Source organism: Microcaecilia unicolor, chromosome 3 (assembly GCF_901765095.1).
Source record: "Microcaecilia unicolor chromosome 3, aMicUni1.1, whole genome shotgun sequence".
NCBI lineage: Eukaryota > Metazoa > Chordata > Amphibia > Gymnophiona > Siphonopidae > Microcaecilia > Microcaecilia unicolor.
This window is the reverse complement of record NC_044033.1, coordinates 292,653,598-292,673,456: the sequence shown is the minus strand read 5'-3', so window position 1 is coordinate 292,673,456 and position 19,859 is coordinate 292,653,598. Positions and strand designations below refer to the sequence as shown.

Sequence of the window (19,859 nt, the reverse complement as noted above, 5' to 3'; positions counted from 1 at the left end):
GCAGGATGTTGATCTCTTAGCCGATTGAATGCTAATGAACACAGTTCAGGCTGATAGTTAATGTGAGACTTAGGAAGCAGCACTGGAGTTGATCATTTGGTTTCTCTAATGAGTTGTGTGTATTCTTCTCTTGCCCTCCTTGCAGTTGCACAAGTGTTTTCGCCTGCAGGTAGAGTGCTGTAAGAAAGCGTGTCAGTTTGATCGTGGCTGCAAGATGATTGTCCTCTGGCTAGTTGCTCTACGCAATAAAGTCACACAGCAGATGGCAGAGCCTATTTCCCTCTGGGTCCGCATGAAAATGGAGGGGGTGAAGAATGGCATTGAAGATCTACGCCTTAAGTAAGGCTTATGTGGTTGGTAGAAGGAGGGGATATTCAGGGTATTTTTATTCCTTCAATTTTGCTAAGCCACATGAATGTATAGAAAAATGGTTATAGCTTAAATGATCTGTAGCTCCCATGCCCTTGCAGTGCTCTGTTCTACACTTGTGCAGTGGTATGAATTCTATCCAGTGCACTGTCAATAGGTTTGCTCCATGTTTAAGTATCTGAACTCGCTGGTTCAGAACACCTTCCTCATTTCCTAAGACTAAGCACCAGACAAGTTGTTAGTACCTAGCCATGGTCTATGGTAGTTGAAGAATGCCACTTCAGGCACCTTTTCCACTGGCATGAGAGCTTTTTGTGTCTGATTGTAAGCCTGCTGTGTTTTGATACAGGACTGTAAGGGACATCCTGAATGGGTACAGTTTGAAACAAGAGTCCCTGATTCAGCTTCTCTCCGAGGAGCTGAGAGCATACAAGGCCTTGCACACTGACACTGGGCAGGAGCGCTACAACACAATCTGTGACCTACTGGACATATGCTCAGAGGAGAGTGGACTGCCGCATGATCGGGCAGTATACCTGCTGGAGTTGGCACAGGTCCTGTGCTACCATGACTATACGGAGAGCACAGACTGGTACGTAAGCAACACAAAGAAATGTGGTTTTCTGGACCAACAAGCTAGCCACACAACTGCTAGGGAACTCTACTGTGGTGTTTTATTGTAAAAATATTTTTTGAAAGGCTTATGTTAATTGGAGGAGAGTTACTGAATATTCCCTTTAGCAATTAAGTATTTGAATTTGGGCACAAAGTAATATGGAATGGGGATGTTGGATTCTGTTAGCAGTTTAAATATGCCTCTCATTCTATACCTCGAAGTATGAAGGGGACTCTAAACACCTTGGCTTGAGGGGCCAAAATCAGCTGAAGTTAATATGTAGCTGTTAAGCCCTTTGGGAAAGATACAAGCCTTGTGATCATATCTTTTCTACACTGCTGAAGTAAAAATGATTCTATACCATCCCACAGATCAATCCAGAGACTTGTACCAGCAGGTGGAGATAGAGAGAGCACCAGAGCTCTGCCATATAGGGCCATATAGGACCCTGTGTAGCAGCCTCACTTTCAGTATTCTCTATCTAGCAGGTGGGTGGACATGTCCTGTGTAGCTCTGCCATATAGGACCCTGTGTAGCAGTCTCACTTTCAGTATTCTCTCTAGCAGGTACACGGATATGTTCTGTACAGCTCTCTATTGGTGCTGGCTCCTGGCCTAGTTAGGTGCAGTTTGAGTGTAGGTGTTTGAGAGGACCTGTGTGGGCTTTGAGGTACACCTGGTGGCGCCAGGTCCTTCATCACCCCCACCCCCTCGTCTCCCTTTTTGCTGTGCTGCCTTGTCTGTGAAAGTTAGAAATATCCTGCCTCTTGAAAAGGAAAAAGTCTTCAGAGGGTGATGTAAAATTGAAGGAGCCAGCAGTGTCCATTGAGGGTGGAGACACAATTCCTAAGCAGCTGTTTTTTTTTCTGCTCTGCCTCTACTAGCATAACTGAGTACAACCTTACTTGTGTGATGACTTCCCTGCCAATACTCCTGGTGTGGGGGTTGGCGAGCAGTGTTGGGAGTTTGTGATGTTTGTTGCGTTTCACTGCACAGCTCTCCAAATAGTTTTGATGCCATCACGCCTGAGCACGTCATTTTGGTGGACTTTGTGGGAATTGCAGCATTGTCCGGCTTGGAGTCCACCATCTTTGAGGAGTCTACTTGTGCTGCTTGGCTGGAGCCGTTGGTAGTTTTGCTGCAAGAAGTGGTTTCTCCTGCAGGGGCTGTGATTAAGGGCAGCACTGAATTGGAAGATTTGGAGGTGGATTCACTTGCTATTCCATTTTTTTCCATGGTTCCTAAAAAGGGAGGCTCCTCTCATCCTGTTCTCGACCTCAAGCATATAAACAAGGCGCTGCGAGGCATTCACATGGAGACCTTGAGGCCCGTCATAGCATATGTTCAGCCCAGAGAGTTCTTTTTTTTTTTTTTTTTTTATTTTATTTTTATGAATATTTACAATAATTCAAGAAAAACTCTTGATTTGAAAAGTTGGTGTTGGCAATACAATTTCCAAATAGACAATTATTCAAACAATATATATTTCCATATCATCATGCTGATCAATCCATAGACTGGTGGGTTGTGTCCATCTACCAGCAGGTGGAGATAGAGAGCAATCCTTTTGCCTCCCTATATGTGGTCATGTGCTGCCGGAAACTCCCCAGTATGTTCTCTATCTCAGCAGGTGGTGGTCACACACAGCAGCAGCTCTGGCTAGGTCTCCAAGCCTAATTTTTAGGTTTTGTTGAGTACCTGGGGTTGAGGGCTCTTCTTGAGCAAGTGCAAACCTGGTGGTGCCAGGTCCCTCCTTTTCTCCCCCCTCCCGCTGGCTTTGTTTAAAAAAAAAAAAAAATTTGTGGACGTCTTTAAGGGCGTTTATTTCAATGTTTATTTCAATGTTTATTGCAGCTGCTCACTGGGACACCAGTTCGTTACAGCTCGGAGCGAGAAGCAGGTAATTTTACCTTTTTATAGCGGACAGGGGGTTCCCCGTTCGGTCTCCACGTGGCTTATGGCGTCGGAGGGCGAGGGCGCGAGGATTCGCTCCCCGGACCGCGTGGGTGCGTCTAGCGGGGATGCGGGGATTTCAAAACCTGAATCGCCTTTGTTAAGCATCAGTTTGGAGGCCGGTCAGTGTCCCGGTTCTTCATCCGGTGCGGCGGTTTTTCCCGCCATAAGCGCCCATCCCCCGCTGCTCGCCCACTCCATGTTGGCCGGCCACTCTGCTCGGACGGCTTCTTCTTGGACCGCCCTCGAGCTGGGAGACGTTAATACTATGGTCGCCCTTGATTCGGGCGATGGTAAGAAAGCGGCCAAAGTTAAGCGCCGTTCTTCCCGCACGGCTCCTCGGAGTTTCGCGCCGGATGCCATTTTGGATGCGCAGCACGTTTCTCCCCCGCTCCTGCGAGCGCCGGTTGAGGGTGCGGCTAGGGCCGTGGCCCAAGCTGCAGAAGTGCACTGTCTGGGGGGATTCTCCCCTGAGTTCATTTTGCTGCTGCATCAGGCTTTTCTTATGCAAAACGCTGCCCCTGCCCCCCGTCTGATAAAGGGGTTGAGGCCTCCGGAAGCAAACGCCCTCGGGTGGATTTCCAGGCCCTAGAGGACTCTGTCTCCTCTGATGTAGATGAGGGCAGCGTATCTGAGTTCTCCCAACGGTCCTTTGGGGATTCCTTGGAGGAGACGGATTCCCGCTCGGATGGAGCGGATGACCCCTCTGCAGCGCGGATCTTTCGCTCAGAGGATTTGCCCAACCTGTTAGTGCAGGCCATGAGCATTTTGAAGATTTCCTCTCCGGAGGACGTCTCTCCCTCAGCCTCTGTTGGCTCCGCCATTATGCTGGGGACGAAGCGCCCGTCTAGAACCTTCCACGTGCATGAGGCCATGCGCACCTTGATTTCGGCTCAATGGGATGTCCCAGAAGCGAGCCTCAAAGTGGCTAGGGCTATGTCCCGCCTCTGTCCTCTGCCTGAAGGTGAATGGGAGGCCTTTCTTTGGCCTACCGTGGATTCTTTAATCACTGCGGTGACTAAGAAAACGGCATTGCCGGTGGAAGGTGGCACGGCCCTAAAGGACGCCCAAGACAGAAGATTGGAGGCGGCCTTAAGGTCGTCCTTGAAGGCGGCTGCTTTAAGTTTGCAGGCCTCAGTTTGCGGCTCCTATGTGTCCAGGGCGTGCCTGACAATTGTGCAGCGGGCTTCCCCCTCGGATCCTTCCTTGAGGGCTGATTGGCCGGCCCTGGAATCGGGCTTGGCTTATTTGGCAGATTTGCTGTATGATGTCTTGAGAGCCTTGGCTAAAGGTATGGCTCAGACAGTCTCTGCGCGGCGGTGGCTTTGGCTGAAGCATTGGTCTGCGGACCACGCCTCTAAGTCTCGCCTGGCTAAGTTGCCTTTTAAAGGCAAGCTGCTTTTTGGGGCCGAGCTGGACAAAATTGTGACCGATCTCGGCACGTCAAAGGGTAAGAGGTTACCAGAGGTCAGGGCTCGGGCCAGTGCTCGCCCCGGTAACTCCAAAGGACGGTTTCAGGAAGCCCGTCGGTATCGCCCGGGCAAGTCGGGCTCCTCTGCCCCCTCTTCCTTCAAGAGGAACTTCTCCCCCAAGCAGCATTCCTTTCGCAGAGACCGCCGTCCCGGAGGTGCTTCCTCCGGTCCTCCCCCAGGGTCTCGTACCCAATGACGGGGCCCTGATCCATGGCCCAGTGCAGATTGGAGGACGCCTGTCCTCGTTTCTGGGCGAGTGGACCAGGGTAACTTCAGACGCTTGGGTGCTGGAAGTCATCAGAGATGGCTACAAGATAGAGTTCTGCCAACCCTTAAGAGACGGGTTTGTACACTCTCCCTGCAAGTCTCCGGTCAAAGCTGTGGCAGTGCAGCAGACTTTGGACAATCTGATCCGCCTGGGTGCGGTCGTTCCGGTACCAGAAGATCAGCTTGGCAAGGGACGTTACTCCATTTACTTTGTGGTACCAAAGAAAGGAGGTTCTGTACGGCCTATCCTCGACCTCAAAGGGGTCAATCGGGCCTTGAAAGTTCGGCACTTCCGAATGGAGACTCTCCGTTCTGTTATAGCGGCAGTGAAGGCAGGGGAGTTCCTGGCATCCTTGGACATCAAGGAAGCTTACCTGCATATTCCCATCTGGCCTCCTCATCAACGCTTTCTGCGTTTTGCAGTCCTGGGCCGACACTTCCAGTTCAGAGCCCTCCCGTTCGGGTTGGCTACTGCTCCGCGGACCTTCTCCAAAGTAATGGTGGGGTGGTGTCCCTCCCCCGCTCCGCAGGGATGAGCTGGACGGATTCCCCTCCCCCACTTGTGTGGGGATGAGCTGGGTTAATTCCCCTCCCCCGTTTCGGCGGTGGTGAGCTGGGCAGAGTGTCCCTTTGTGGGTGTAATTCTCTAAGTGCTGAGTCCTGCGGATGGAGCTTTGATATCGACATACTGAGGAGTTTCCGGCAGCACATGACCACATATAGGGAGGCAAAAGGATTGCTTTCTATCTCCACCTGCTGGTAGATGGACACAACCCACCAGTCTATGGATTGATCAGCTATGATTAATGGAAAGAAAATTATCAGGTATGATACATAATTTTACCTTCATAAAGAGTTCATCCTTATGGCGGAAATATTGTCTCAAAATACAGTCACGATCCGGTTCCAATATAAAAGTCAGAATCAAAGTTGCTAGTGTAAGATCCTTATCATCCTCTTGAATTATTTGTGTGAGATTCAATATATCAAATAAGGGTTCTGCTCCTTGCTCAACTTGATTAATATTTTCAGTTTTAGCCTTTTTTAAATGGTGGAAGATAGTATATCTTGGAAATTGGCAGATAAGCCTGTTCAGGAATCTTCAATATTTCAGACAGATATTTCTTAAAAGTTATTAAAAGAGCAACCAATATAATTTTTGGAAAATTAATCACCCTTAAAATTTTGGCCTTTAATTGATTCTCTAGATTGTCAACTTTACAGTGTAACAAAGCATTTTCCTTAGTCAAATTAAGTTGTATCTGTTGAAGAGATTTAATGTTATCACTATTCATTTCTGTTTTCTCAATTTTAATTGTTCTTGCTTCCAAGATAGAAAATTTTTCCATTGGCAATTTTGAAGCTTGAGTCACCAGCAACAATTTCTGTGAGAGAGGTTTCGAAACTCATAAGAGCTTTCCATATAGAGTCTAAGTTAATAGTGAGTGGTTTTATAGACAGAAAAGACTTACAAATTAAAGTAACTTCAGCTAAGTTTTCCCCTGATGGTTGCTTCACCTCTACTAGTCCAGAGTCCACCAAAACACTGGCCTTCTCTGATATCCTTTCTCCAATGACAACATCCAGCGGATCCACGCTGCGAGCCGACCCTGCTGGAGGGAACACCTTTATCAGCAATACAAGGGTCCTCCCGCCCCTGCTGCAGCTCCACCGCCGGCATCATCGGAGGGCTCTGCTCGTTGGGGCTAAATGAGATCTCAACCTCAGGCAGAGGGAACGGGACACTGCCCACTGCTCCCCCTCGACAGCGAGGAACTCAGCCCCGCAGAACTTCCAGGCACTGCAAAGCGGTCCCGATGGTCTCACAGATGTTTGTTTATTGCATTTGTATCCCACATTTTCCCACCTCTTTGCAGGCTCAATGTGGCTTACAATATATCATGAGTGGTGGAAATATATTAGAAAATAGACATTTAGTGTTGCAGAAGGATCTTGGGTAACATAAGTACATAAGTAATGCCATACTGGGAAAAGACCCAGGGTCCATCGAGCCCAGCATCTTGTCCACGACAGCGGCCAATCCAGGCCAAGGGCACCTGACAAGCTTCCCAAATGTACAAACATTCTATACATGTTATTCCTGGGATTTTGATAATGAAAAAGATAATGAAAAAGAAAAACATGATAGTAGTATAACAAGTAGATACTATAAGACAATTCTGAATATATGTGGAGGAGTTGTGTATATTCACATTGGATTATCTTTGTGGTATGCCTTGTTTAAAGAGAGAGGTCTTCAGTAGTTTGCGGAAGTTCGTTAGTTCGTAGATCTTTTTAGGTTGCGCGGTAGTGTATTCCATAACTGCACTCAAGTAGGTAAAGTTTGACGCATGTATTAATTTCTATTTTAGACCTTTGCAGTTAGGGAAGTGTAGATCTAGGAATGTGCGGGATGATCTTTTGGCATTCCTGTTGCGGGGCCAACACGCTGTTTTCCCCTCCGCTTCGGCATAGAGTCAGGTAAAGAATTTCAATAGTAGAGGAAGTTGAGTGGTGAGCCGCCTTGTAGCGTTCTCTTCGAGATGTCATCTTGTTCCTTCCCCAGAGAGTTCTTAAAGTCCCTAGATCTCAGAGGTGTACTTGCATATTCCAATTTGGCCACCTCATCAGTGTTACCTTAGCTTCACAGTGCTGGGAAAATACTATCGGTTATGAGCCATGCTGTTTGGTCTTGAAATGGTGCCACGGACCTTCTCCAAGGTTATGGTGGAGGTCATAGCCTTTCTGTGAAAAGATGTCATCCAGATTCATCCCTACGTGGATGACTGGCTGATTCAGGCATCCTCTTGGCAGGGGAGTGTGCAGGCCACAGACAGTGGTCAGTCTCCATTCTCTGCGTTGGGTAGTCAATCTAGTCAAAAGCTAATTCCCTCCCAAACCTTGGAGTACATAAGTAATGCCACACTGGGAAAGACCAAGGGTCCATCGAGCCCAGCATCCTGTCCACGACAGCGGCCAATCCAGGCCAAGGGCACCTGGCAAGCTTCCCAAACGTACAAACATTCTATATATGTTATTCCTGGAACTGTGGATTTTTCCCAAGTCCGTTTAGTAGTGGTTTATGGACTTGTCCTTTAGGAAACCATCTAACCCCTTTTTAAACTCCGCCTTCACCACGTTCTCCGGCAACGAATTCCAGAGTTTAATTATGCATTGGGTGAAGAAACATTTTCTCCGATTTTGTTTTAAATTTACTACACTGTAGTTTCATCGCATGCCCCCTAGTCCTAGTATTTATGGAAAGCGTGTACAGGTCTTCACATCCACCTGTACTCATTATTTTATGTACCTCTATCATGTCTCCCCTCAGCCGTCTCTTCAAGCTGAAAAGCCCTAGCCTCCTTAGTCTTTCTTCATAGGGAAGTTGTCCCATCCCCTCTATCATTTTAGTCGCCCTTCGCTGCACCTTTTCCAATTCTACTATATCTTTCTTGAGATGCGGCGACCAGAATTGAACACAATACTCAAGGTGTGGTCGCACCATGGAGCGATACAACAGCATTATAACATCCTCACATCTCAGTATATCTCAGGGTTATATTTGACACTCAGATGGGGATCTGGAGGAGTTCATCAGCAAAAGCTATGCTCCCAAGCTTTCTAGCCTTCAACTCCTGGCTCCTAGGGCATTGTACTACATGCAGGTGTTGGGCACCATGGTGTCCATCTTGGATGTACTACTTTGGGTTCTGTTTCACATGAGACCCCCAGTTGTCACTGCTAAGCCATTGGTCACCACTGGTCGACTACCATCTTTGCCTCCCGTGGATGGCACAGGCCAAGTTCATTGTGCGTTGGTGGAGGTGCTCGTCCCTAGCAGTGCCGGACTGAGTGAGGACAAACACCAACATCTTGGGTGGGGAGCCTATGTGGGCAGAACAGCACAAGTCCTCTGGTCACATGCGGAAGCAGCATAGCCTATCAACCACTTGGATTTACATGTGGTGCGTTAGTCCTTGTTGGCCTTTCTGGAGCTGTTGAGGGGGCAAAGCTGATTGAGTTATCTCAGATGATGCAGCAGAATAGTGACATACTTCTACAGATGGGGGAATGAAAATTGCTCCTCTGGCTAGGGAGTCGGCTCTTCTCTGCCAGTAGTTGGAGACTCGCTTGACATGACTCTCAGCTGCACACATCGTGGATGACCTGAATGTTCAAGCAGATTTCCTTAGTCACAACCTTTTGGGTCTGGGAGAGTGGGAGTTCTCCTAGGAAGCCTTTGATCTAATAATGGGCCAGTGGGGGGGGGGGGGGGGGGGGGGGAGGGGTGCCAGAGAATGGCGACAGAGGACAATGCCAAAGTACCCCAATTCTTCAGTAGAAGGAAGAACCTCACTGCGAAGGCCCTAGATGTTCTCATACAGCCTTGGCCAACCAATGTGCTGCTTTATGCCTTTCCACCGAGGCCGATGATTAGAAGGCTATTAAAGTTCATTTCACATCATCCAGGGCCCATGATTCTTGTGGCACTGAGTTGATACCCAGTTATGGTATGCAGACTTGATCAGGCTTTGTCTGGCAGGCTGCAGGGGGCTTCTGTCACAAGGCCCAGTGTTCATAGAGTATCCTTCTCCCTTTGGTCTTATGCCCTGGCTCTAGAGAGGTTGAAATTATGGAAAAAAGGCTACCAGATGCAGTAAATTATTTTGCTTCAGGCGAGGACATCCTTGGAGGCTTATGCATGGGTTTGGAGGACCTTTGAGTCCTGATGTTCACCCAGGGCTGTGGTGCAATCAACAACCTCCTTGGCTCACATTATCTTTCTTGTAGGGCAGCCTGGAGAAGGGCTTGGCATTTAGCTCCTTAAAGGTCCAGTGGAAGCAGTGACATGTTTTTGCGGTCAGATACACAAGACCTTCCTGGCGGCACATCTGGATGTGGTGCATTTTCTGCAGTGTGTTAAATCATTTGCATTCACTCAGGAGACCAGTTTTTGCCTGGAATAGCACCTTTAATTTAGTCCTGAGGGCCTTTCAGAGGGTGCTGTTTGAGCTGTTGGATAAACTTTCCCTGATGGATCTGATGTTGAAGACCAGGTTTTTCTGGTGACCATGGCTTCATCTAAAAGGGTGTCAATTTCAGGCACTGTCATGTTGACTCACTTCTGTATTTTACTGAGGTACGGGTCACAATCAGGACGGTTCCATCCTTTCTTACGAAGGCGATTACGGGGTTCCATTTGAACCAGCCGATATCTCTCTCCTCTTTCTGTAGAGAGGATTACCTAGAGGACTTTTGTGCTTTTCACTGTCTGGAGGTTTGTTGGATTCTTGTCCACTATTTGGAAGTGACTGAGATCTGTCTGATTTGTTTGCTAGCCGCAAGAAGGGTGACCTGGTGTCTAAGGCTATTATAGCAATGTGGCTTAAGGAAGCCATCTCTTTTGTTTACATCTTGGTGAGGAGGTTTCCACCTCAACAGCTAAAGGCTCACTCTACTAGGGTGCAAGCTACATCCTTTGCAGAAGTGCAGGCTATATCTGTTGATGAAATCTGTAGGTCTGTTACATGGTCTTCAGTTCACATCTTTGCTAGACTCTATCGGTTAGCTGTTTTGGCCCAGAGGTAGGAAGCCTTTGCGGCTTCAGTTCTGGCAGCAGGGATTGCCAGGTCTCGCTGTACTTGAGAACTACTTTGTTGCATCCCGTAAGTGTCTGGATTGATCTGTGGGATGCTTTGGAAAGAAATGTTCTTACCTGGTAATTATTTCCATTAGTCCCAACAGATCAATGCAGAGGCCTACCTTCATCTCTGTGATCTTTATCACCTGTTTGTCTGCATAGGTCTCCAGGTGTGGAATGTTTGCAGAAGCAGTTCACAAAGAAACCTTTTTTTTTAATAAATAAAATTTCAAGGAAACTGGGTATATTCACAACCTGAACTCAGCTGCTGAGGAAGCATGTCACATGTGCCAACAGGTCAGACTGTTCGACTTCAGTGTTTGTTTGAGAGTTCGACCAATTCACGTTGATTATGGAGATGCCAATGAGGAGGCAGGAGATTTCTCAGTCTTTTCTTATTTCTCTTCATTGCTTTATCGACAACACTGAAAGTGAGGCTGTTGCACAGGGTCCTATATGGCAAAGCTCTTGTTTCTCTGTCTCCACCTGCTGGTAGACGGGCATAACCCTCAAGTCTCTGTGTTGATCTGTTGAGACTAATGGAAAGAAAATTACTAGAGAAAAATGAGGAATAGAGGATAAAAAGCAGGACAGTTTCTGTAATGCCTCCCCATTTAGTGGAACAGATTACCTAAGGACATCCATTTGGAACTGGAGCTTAAAAAAAATAAAAGCTAATTATAAAATCTGGCTGTTTCTGGCAGATTGATGGGGAAGATAGTCGCATTTGACAAAGGAATTTCTGAAATTCATCGGAGGCCTATGATTTTATGTAATGGATTTAATTTTCCACACCATTGTAAACCAGTTTCAGTATTGGCAATATAAAGAAATGCAAGGAAATATGCCATCTTGGAGTAGAGGCTGACCAAGTTATGGTTTTGGTGGGATGGAGACAAATAGTGAGACTCTTGGATGAGGAAGAAATTTATTCAAAGACCTGACGTGATTGTGTTTTGATAGAATGCCTGTGTCAGGGGTCTAAAACATGCAAAGATAAAACCAAAGTCTAAGCATAAGACTGAAATGAGAGAGCACAATGCCATCATATTCAGATTGTACAGGAATAATACATATGTCTCCTTCATCCCACCTGTGACCCTCTGTACTTGTTATGGTAGGTTTGTGTTGCTGTTTCTTTTCTTTGTCCATCATGAATCATATGTACACTACAAACTACTTTTGATATTAGATTGGTAGTGAGCTGTAGATGAAAGGGTTTGTAATCCTTTACCAATTCCCTAAGCTTTTCAGTCTCCTATCAGTGTTTCATATGTAAGTATCTTCTCTGATGGCTGGTTCTTTATGTGCAGCTCAGCCCTGGACTCTGTGCAAGAGGCACTGCGCCTTCTGGATACAATTCCAGTGTGTCCTGGGAATGCAGATCAGTTGATGGATGATAAAGCGCAAGCGTTGCTGTGGTTCCACATCTGCACCATAGAGTCTAAGATGCAGGAGGTAGGTCTGTTAGTTGCACAACAGAATAGGCAGGTGTGAATCTGAAACCTGGCTCTAATATATTCAGAATTAGACTCAGCTGGGAGTAGGACAATGCTTGTATGTTCCATACTTGGGGTATTCTGTTTATGTGAACTGAAGAAACAGTAAAAATGAAGTCTTTATGCACAAGAAGAGCAGTTCAACCTTCCAAAGCTCCAGTTTAGTACGTTGTGTGCACCGTACTCACATCAATTTTGTGGTAGGACAGGGATCCTTAAATCCAATCCTTTAGGGCCACAACCCAGCCTGATTTTTCAGGATTTCCACAATGAATACTTCCATTGCGTGCAGATAGATCTTGTATATATTCATTGTGAAAATCCTTAAAACCAGGCTGGGTTGTGGCCTTTGAAGGACCCCTGTGCTGGGGGTTGCATTGATCCCTTAACAGCTGCTGGCATCCTTCAGACAAGGTTATGCTAAGGCAATTTTACTTATTCGTTTTAAACAGAAGAACACAGTCTTCTCAAATTCAAAAACGCACAAAGAACTCAACAAAGATGACTCAAGGATAAAGTCTTGAGACGGTGTAGAAAAAGTCCAAATTTATTATGTAGCTCAATAGACACAATGAGTCCAAATCAATTGTGCAACTCACACTCAACATGGCTGTGTTTTGGCCAAGCGGCCTACCTCAGGAGTCTTTATGGTCTAAATTAAAATACATTTAAAAAGCATATTTGAGTCCCAATCCTTGCTGGTGCGACATATGTCTGCTGCCCGTGTGACATTAGCAGCGCACTTGAAGCAACCTATTTCCCCTATTATTAAATGGCTAAACAAACTCTGGTATATCTGTGAGATGGAAAGACTTTGAGCAATTAAATGTCATACTCTTGCTAAATGGGAGGCTATTTGGAACCCCTTTCTGAAGCACTGTACCTATTGAGCAGGTTTGCGGTGGACCCTGTGTAGTAGTAGTAGTAGTAAGTGGGTTGGGGGGGGGGGGGGTCCGGAGTTAATTGAGACATAAGGTGTTGGTGATGGAGGGAGGGGTTAGGGGAGATAGGTGTTAAAAAAAAAAAAAAAAAAAAAAAAAAACCTCTTTAAAATACTTTGAAGTTGCATTTATCTTTCTGTATATCAAGAAACATTATTGCTTTACACTGTTGGGGTATTGTAATGCTGGATATTTTGGCATTGGTGGCCAGCAATTTTATTGTGTACATGTTGTCCTGGTTTGCTATACTCTGATGTTTTCCTTGACAAATGTTTAATAAAGACTTCATACAAATTAAAAAAAAAAACCAAACATATTTATGCATATACAATCAAATAAAACTTAATTATCAAAACAACCAAATGTAGAAACATTAAAAAAGTACAATTTAAGATCTAAAAATATATAAATGGAATAAAAAATGTAATAGAGAAATAAAAAAATATTAAAATAAAAATATTTTGCAGGAACAAAAAATGACATATAATGTTCAAAAACTAGACATCGTGTATATGAATTGATAAATTCTTACATTTATCCTATTTCATTAACATAAATAGGTAAACATGTAAAAAAAAACATCTATATAAAAACATAATTAAGATAATAGTGTGTCTAATGGATGTTGAGAGTATATTAGCACCACCACTAATTAAGGACCAGTCATCTGAAATAGGATAAATGTCTGGTTTTGGAACATGCCATTTTTTTTGTTCCTGCACAATATTTTTATTTTAATATTTTCTTATTTCTCTATTACATTTTTTATTCAGTTTATATATTTTTAGATCTTAAGATGTACTTTTTTTCTAATGTCTGTACATTTATTTGGTTGTGTTGATGATTTTTATTTGCTTGTATATGCATAAATATGCTTTTTTTAACGTATTTACATAAGTAATGCCACACTGGGAAAAGACCAAGGGTCCATCAAGCCCAGCATCCTGTCCACGACAGCGGCCATTCCAGGCCAAGGGCACCTGGCAAGCTTCCCAAACGTACAAACATTCTATACATGTTATTCCTAGAATTGTGGATTTTTCCCCAAGTCCATTTAGTAGCGGTTTATGGACTTGTCCTTTAGGAAACCATCTAACCCCTTTTTAAACTCTGCCAAGTTAACCGCCTTCACCACGTTCTCCAACAACGAATTCCAGAGTTTAATTACGCATTGGGTGAAGAAAAAGTTTCTCCGATTTGTTTTAAATTTACTACACTGTAGTTTCATCGCAGGCCCCCTAGTCCTAGTATTTTTGGAAAGTGTGAACAGACGCTTCACATCCACTTGTTCCATTCCACTCATTATTTTATATACCTCTATCATGTCTCACCTCAGCCGTCTCTTCTCCAAGCTGAAAAGCCCTAGCCTCCTTAATTTTTCTTCATATGGAAGTCGTCCCGTCCCCGCTATCATTTTTAGTCGCCCTTCGCTGCATCTTTTCCAATTCTACTATATCTTTCTTGAGATGCGGCGACCAGATTTGAACACGATACTCAAGGTGCGGTCGCACCATGGAGCGATATAACGACATAACATCCTCACACCTGTTTTCCATACCTTTCCTAATAATACCCAACATTCTATTCACTTTCCGAGCCGCAGCAGCACACTGAGCAGATGGTTTCAGTGTATTATCAACGACGACACCCAGATCCCTTTCTTGGTCCGTACTCCTAACGTGGAACGTTGCATTACGTAGCTATAATTCGGGTTCTTTTTTTCCCCATATGCATCACCTTGCACTTGCTCACATTAAAGGTCATCTGCCATCTAGCCGCCCGGTCTTGTGAGGTCCTTCTGTAATTTTTCACAATCCTGTCGCGAGTTAACGACTTTGAATAACTTTGTGTCATCAGCAAATTTAATTACCTCGCTAGTTACTCCCATCTCTAAATCATTTATAAATATATTAAAAAGCATTGGTCCTAGCACAGACCCCTGAGGAACCCCACTAACTACCCTTCTCCATTGTGAATACTGCCCATTTAACGCCACTCTGTTTCCTATCCTTCAACCAGTTTTTAATTCACAATAGGACATTTCCTCCTATCCCATGACCCTCCAATTTCCTCTGTAGCCTTTCATGAGGTACCTTGTCAAACGCCTTTTGAATATCCAGATACACAATATCAACCGGCTCCCCTTCACACCATGTGGAGGGGCATAATCGAACAGGGCTGGCCATCTATATGGCCGGCCCTGTAAAGCGGCGCCCCGACCTTATTATCAAAACAAGATAGCCGGCTATCTTTCGTTTCAATAATACGGTTGGAGCCGGCCAAATCTCAACATTTGGGCCGGCTTTAGAGATGGCTGGCATTGGTTTTCAGTGATAATGGAAACTAATGGCGGCCATCTGAAACCCGACCAAATCCAAAGCATTTGGTCGTGGGAGGAGCCAGCATTTGTAGTGCACTGGTCCCCCAGGACACCAACCGGGCACCCTAGGGGGCACTGCAGTGGACTTCAAAAATTGCTCCCAGGTGTGTACCTCTCTTACCTTGTGTGCTGAGCCCCCCAAATCCCCCCCAAAACCCACTACCCACAACTGTACAACCATAGCCCTTAAAGGGTGAAGGGGGGCACCTACATGTGGGTACAGTGGGGTTTGGAGGGCTCACATTTACCACCACAAGTGTAACAGGTAGGGGGGGGGGAATGGGCCTGGGTCCACCTGCCTGAAGTGCACTGCACCCACTAAAAGCTGCTCCAGGGACCTGCATATTGCTGTCATGGAGCTGGGTATGACATTTGAGGCTGGCATAGAGGCTGGCAAATTGATTTTAAATTTTTTTTTTTTTTGTGGGGGTGGGAGGGGGTTGGTGACCACTGGGGGGAGTAAGGGGAGGTGATCTCCAATTCCCTCTGGTGGTCATCTGCTCAGTTGGGGCACTTTTTTGAGGCTTGGTCTTAAAAATGGACCAAGTGAAGCCGGCGAAGTGCTTGTCGAAGCCGGCCTTCTTAACCATGCCCCCGTCCCGCCTTCCATACCCTGCCGAAACGCCCCCTTGAAGTTTGGCCGGCCCTGCGACGGAAAGCAGTTGAAGCCGGCGAAAATCGGCTTTCGATTATACCGATTTCACCGGCTTCAGGAGATGGCCGGCCGTCTCCCGATTTGTGTCGGAAGATGGCCACCCGGTCTCCTTCGAAAATAAGCAGGAAAAACTCCTGTGGCAGGCCGATTGGTCGAAACATGGCTGTGTCGAGTCTCTAAGTTGCACAATTGATTTGGACTCGTGTCTATTGAGCTACATATTAAATTGGACTTTTGCTACATCTTCTCAAGACTTTATCCTTGAGTCATCTTCGCAGTTTTCTTTGTGAGTTTTACTTATTCTACAGTTTTGCTTTGTGCGCCCATTATGCTATCCTACAGTATCTGGTTCAAGAAAACTCACTGTAGTCTGTCATTAAGAGATCACTTAAATAGCCCCAGGCCAACACTAAACCAAAAGCAAGAAAGGGGAACATTTTATGATGCTTATTGACTGATTTGTGTTAAATGGATTCAGTGACCTTGCTTGTGTGCAGTCTTGCATCAGCTGTTTACTGTTGTGTTTATAGACTACATATATATATTCTGCTTAATGGTGTTCTCCCATTGCAGAGCATAGAGCAGGAGGAACGAGCCAGGAGCACAGGCATTCAAATGCAAAAAACCTTGGAAGATTTTGAGCCCAATGACTTAAACTATGAAGACAAACTCCAGGATGACAATTTTGTGCATCATGGGATTGCTTTCAACCTGGTTGCAGAGTCTGGTGAGAGAGGCACTTAACATGAATTCAGTCTGGCCACTTTTGACAGCTTTCTATAAGTTATAGTAAACTGGTTCCCTCTCTATAAATCTAAGTAGTGCCAGTAGTTAGAATGATTTGTTTTACCTGATAAGGCTGCTTCTGAATCTTCCATGATTCTGTTGGCTTTTTGTATGACACTGGTAACTGCGGAAGTAGAGCTTGCTCTGGAATATTGAGGCAGTACATGCTTTTGGGTGATTTAGTTCCCTTTTAGAAGGTTTATGGCCTGTAAAATATCCTACTTACTAGGAAACACAGCAGTCCATGCTTGAGGAGTTTCTTTAGCCTTGCAGTGATAGATTAGCACATGTTTGATAGATTAGTGTAACCAGGTATATCTGGCTTGCAAATTTCAGGTCAGACAAAGTGCTTGGATGATGCCTTTGCTCTTTGGAAGAAACTTCTGAATCAAGAATCTGTACCTGCAGTACGGAGCACAGAGCAGACAGTGGCTTCCCTGCACATTCTGGCATCCATTTACACGCTGCTGGGAAAGGTACAGCTCAAGTATATGTTTCTCTTCCCTCTGTTAAGCCCTGATTTGAAAAATGGGAAATATTTAAATATCCCTTTTGATAGGGTAGATTTGAAATGTTTCTTGAAATGTTTTTTTTTTTAAATTAGTTCCAGGTCTCCTGGAACCAGATGTGTTCACGATGAGTCCGGCCCAGTGGGCAAGGGGTTGTGGTGCCATGAACCAACTCTCCTTTCCTCTTCACCGCCCACCCCCTCCATAAACCAATTCTGATTCCTGTGCTGCTGTCAAATTCTATATCCCTATAGCTACTAAGTAGTATTTTTAAAACAAATTGGAGAATTTCACTCAATGTGAAATTTGTTGCCAGAGAATTTGGTGAAAGCAGTTTGCTTAGCAGGACTTAAAGGTTTGGACAAGTTCCTAAAAAAAAAAAAACCCAAAAACTCTTTACTGGTGGAGGTTGTAAGAGCAGTTAGCGTATCTGGGTTTAAAAAAAGGGTTGGACAGGAAGAAGTGACGTCACGGGGCTGAATGGACGCCTGAGAGTTTAGCTCCTGCACTACCCTGCTTTTAATTGCTTCATCCACCGACATCTACTTCCTTATCTGTCTCTCTTTACCTGGGAAGGTTCGTGGTGAGTTCTTGGTAGCCATGAGTAAGCTTTCTTCGTCGTAGCATAAGGAGGGTGAGCGCCATTTGGTGAGACTGGCTTAAGAGCCTATCGCACTATGCATCTCCTGCTCCTGGTCGCTCGTCGGAGTCTGATTCAGCCTCCTCCCACGCGGCCCTGCGTCATTCTCTCCCCAAGGAAGGCTTCTCGAAGGAATTAGCCAAATGCGTCGAGGAGATCCGTGCAGATATTAAGGCTTCTAAGGTCAAAATCTTGGATCAAATGGACGCTATCAGTCTGGATTTGCGTGAGCTTGGGGGCAGGGTGGAGGTTTTGGAGGAGCGGGCTGATGAGCAGGCTGAGCGAGCGGCAGTTGTGGACTCTCGATTTTCTCAGTTGTTGGAGCAAACTGAGGAGCTTCATTACAAAGTTGATGATCTTGAGAATCGGGGACGCAGGCACAATCTCCGTTTCTGTGGGGTGCTGGAGAATGGTAACATGGAGGATGTTCCCGCCATAGTGTGTTTACTGTGTGTAAAAATCATGGGCGATACTCTGGATTCAGGTGCAGTGGAAATAGACTGGGCGCATAGAGCCTTGGGGAAGACACTGGCTAATAGACCCAGGGACATTATAGCAAGATTTTCTTCATTTGCTTTTAAGGAGAGCATGTTGGTGTGTGCTCGTCAACTATAATCCGTGGATTATAATGAAGCTAAAGTGTCAGTCTATCAGGACCTTTCCTTGTTCATGTTAGCTCAGAGACGTGCTATGAAGCCAGTGTTGGAGATCTTAATCAAAGAGAAGATTGCATAAAGATGGGATTTTCCTTTTGCTCTATGTTTTACGATCAAGGGAAAGCAGAACAGGCTTCGCAGCGTTCCGGAGGCTTGGAAGATTCTTCATGAGGCTGGCCTGACTTCACCTGCTGTCCCGCCGTCTAATCTGGCTCCCTTGACGAGGGACAAGTTACAAAAGTGGAAGAGAGTTGCTCAGAAGGCTAAGAAACAATTGGCCCAGACTTGACTCTTCTTAGACTCCGATCGTTACTGTTTTGCTTGCGAGCTTATTGCGAGCTCTTTGATGACTGCTTGTTATATTGCCTTGGGATAATTGTGTAGTTGTGCATGGAGAATATGCTAACTGCGGTGAATAAGTGGTGTATGGATGTATTTCTACCAGGTGATAAAGGCTTGGGTGGGGTGCGAATGTGGGGTGTGTTTGTGAAGTTAGGGGGTCCATTTGGTCCGGTAGTTACTTTCTCCTGATTTTCCATTCAGTGCTGTGAGGTGCTGTCTGGTGTGTGTGTGAGTGGGGGGGGGGGGGGGGGGGGATGCTGGGTGAGGATTGGGGTAGCAAGGGGGTTGAGGGGGAGTTTTCAAGGGATTATGTGAGGGGGATGTCTTTAAATTTGCTTTAGCCGAGGGGTTCCTATGTACACTTTGCACAGCTGCCTATCATGTGTCTGAGTGGATGTATTTCTATCAGGTGATAAAGGCTTGAGTGGGGTGTGAAGTTAGGGGGTCCATTTGGTGCGTGGATGTATTTCTACCAGGTGATAAAGGCTTGGGTGGGGTGCGAGTGTGTGTGTGTGGGGGGGTGAAGTTAAGGGGTCCATTTGGTCCAGTAGTTACTTTCTCCTGATTTTCTATTCAGTGCTGTGAGGTGCTGTCTGGTGTGAGTGGGGGGGGGGGGGGGGGGGTTGTGACTGGGGGGATGCTGGGCAGGGATTGGGGTAGCAAGGGGGTTGGGGGGGAGTTTTCAAGGGATTATGTGAGGAGGATGTCTTTAAATTTGCTTTAGTCTTGAGGGGTTCCTATGTACACTTTGCACAGCTGCCTGTCATGTGTCTGATAGGAGTAAGGATTAAAAATTTTTGACTTATAACGTGAAAGGCCTGAACTCTCCTCAAAAGTGCCAAAAATTATTTAAGGAATTGTTGCACTTTAAACCACATGTGGTGTTTCTTCAGGAAACTCATTTGAGAAGGGACCAAGAAAATTTTTTTATGTCATCTTCAATATCCATCTGTTTTCTGCGCCTAGGCAATTTATGGTTCTAAGAAGCGGGGGGGGGAGGGGGGGGTAGCAATTTTGCTCCACGCCTCCTTGCAGACACAGGCAGTTAAAATTCAGTGTGTTAAAAAAAGGGCGGTTCTTGCTTTTGAGTTTCAGGATAGATGACTTGGCCTTTACTTTAGCCTCATTATACGC

General features: G+C 45.6%; 1 protein-coding gene across 2 annotated transcripts in view; it reads left to right on the top strand.

Moving 5' to 3' along the window:
* ESPL1 (extra spindle pole bodies like 1, separase) overlaps positions 1 to 19,859 on the top strand; it is a 548,935-nt gene that overhangs the window by 142,379 nt on the left and 386,697 nt on the right. For both annotated transcript variants that reach the window (XM_030198173.1, XM_030198172.1), the window contains exons 7-11: positions 146 to 339; positions 719 to 961; positions 11,631 to 11,775; positions 16,366 to 16,519; positions 16,915 to 17,054. In XM_030198173.1, coding sequence (XP_030054033.1) covers positions 146 to 339; positions 719 to 961; positions 11,631 to 11,775; positions 16,366 to 16,519; positions 16,915 to 17,054 — 876 coding nt within the window. The remainder of the gene's footprint in view (positions 1 to 145; positions 340 to 718; positions 962 to 11,630; positions 11,776 to 16,365; positions 16,520 to 16,914; positions 17,055 to 19,859) is intronic.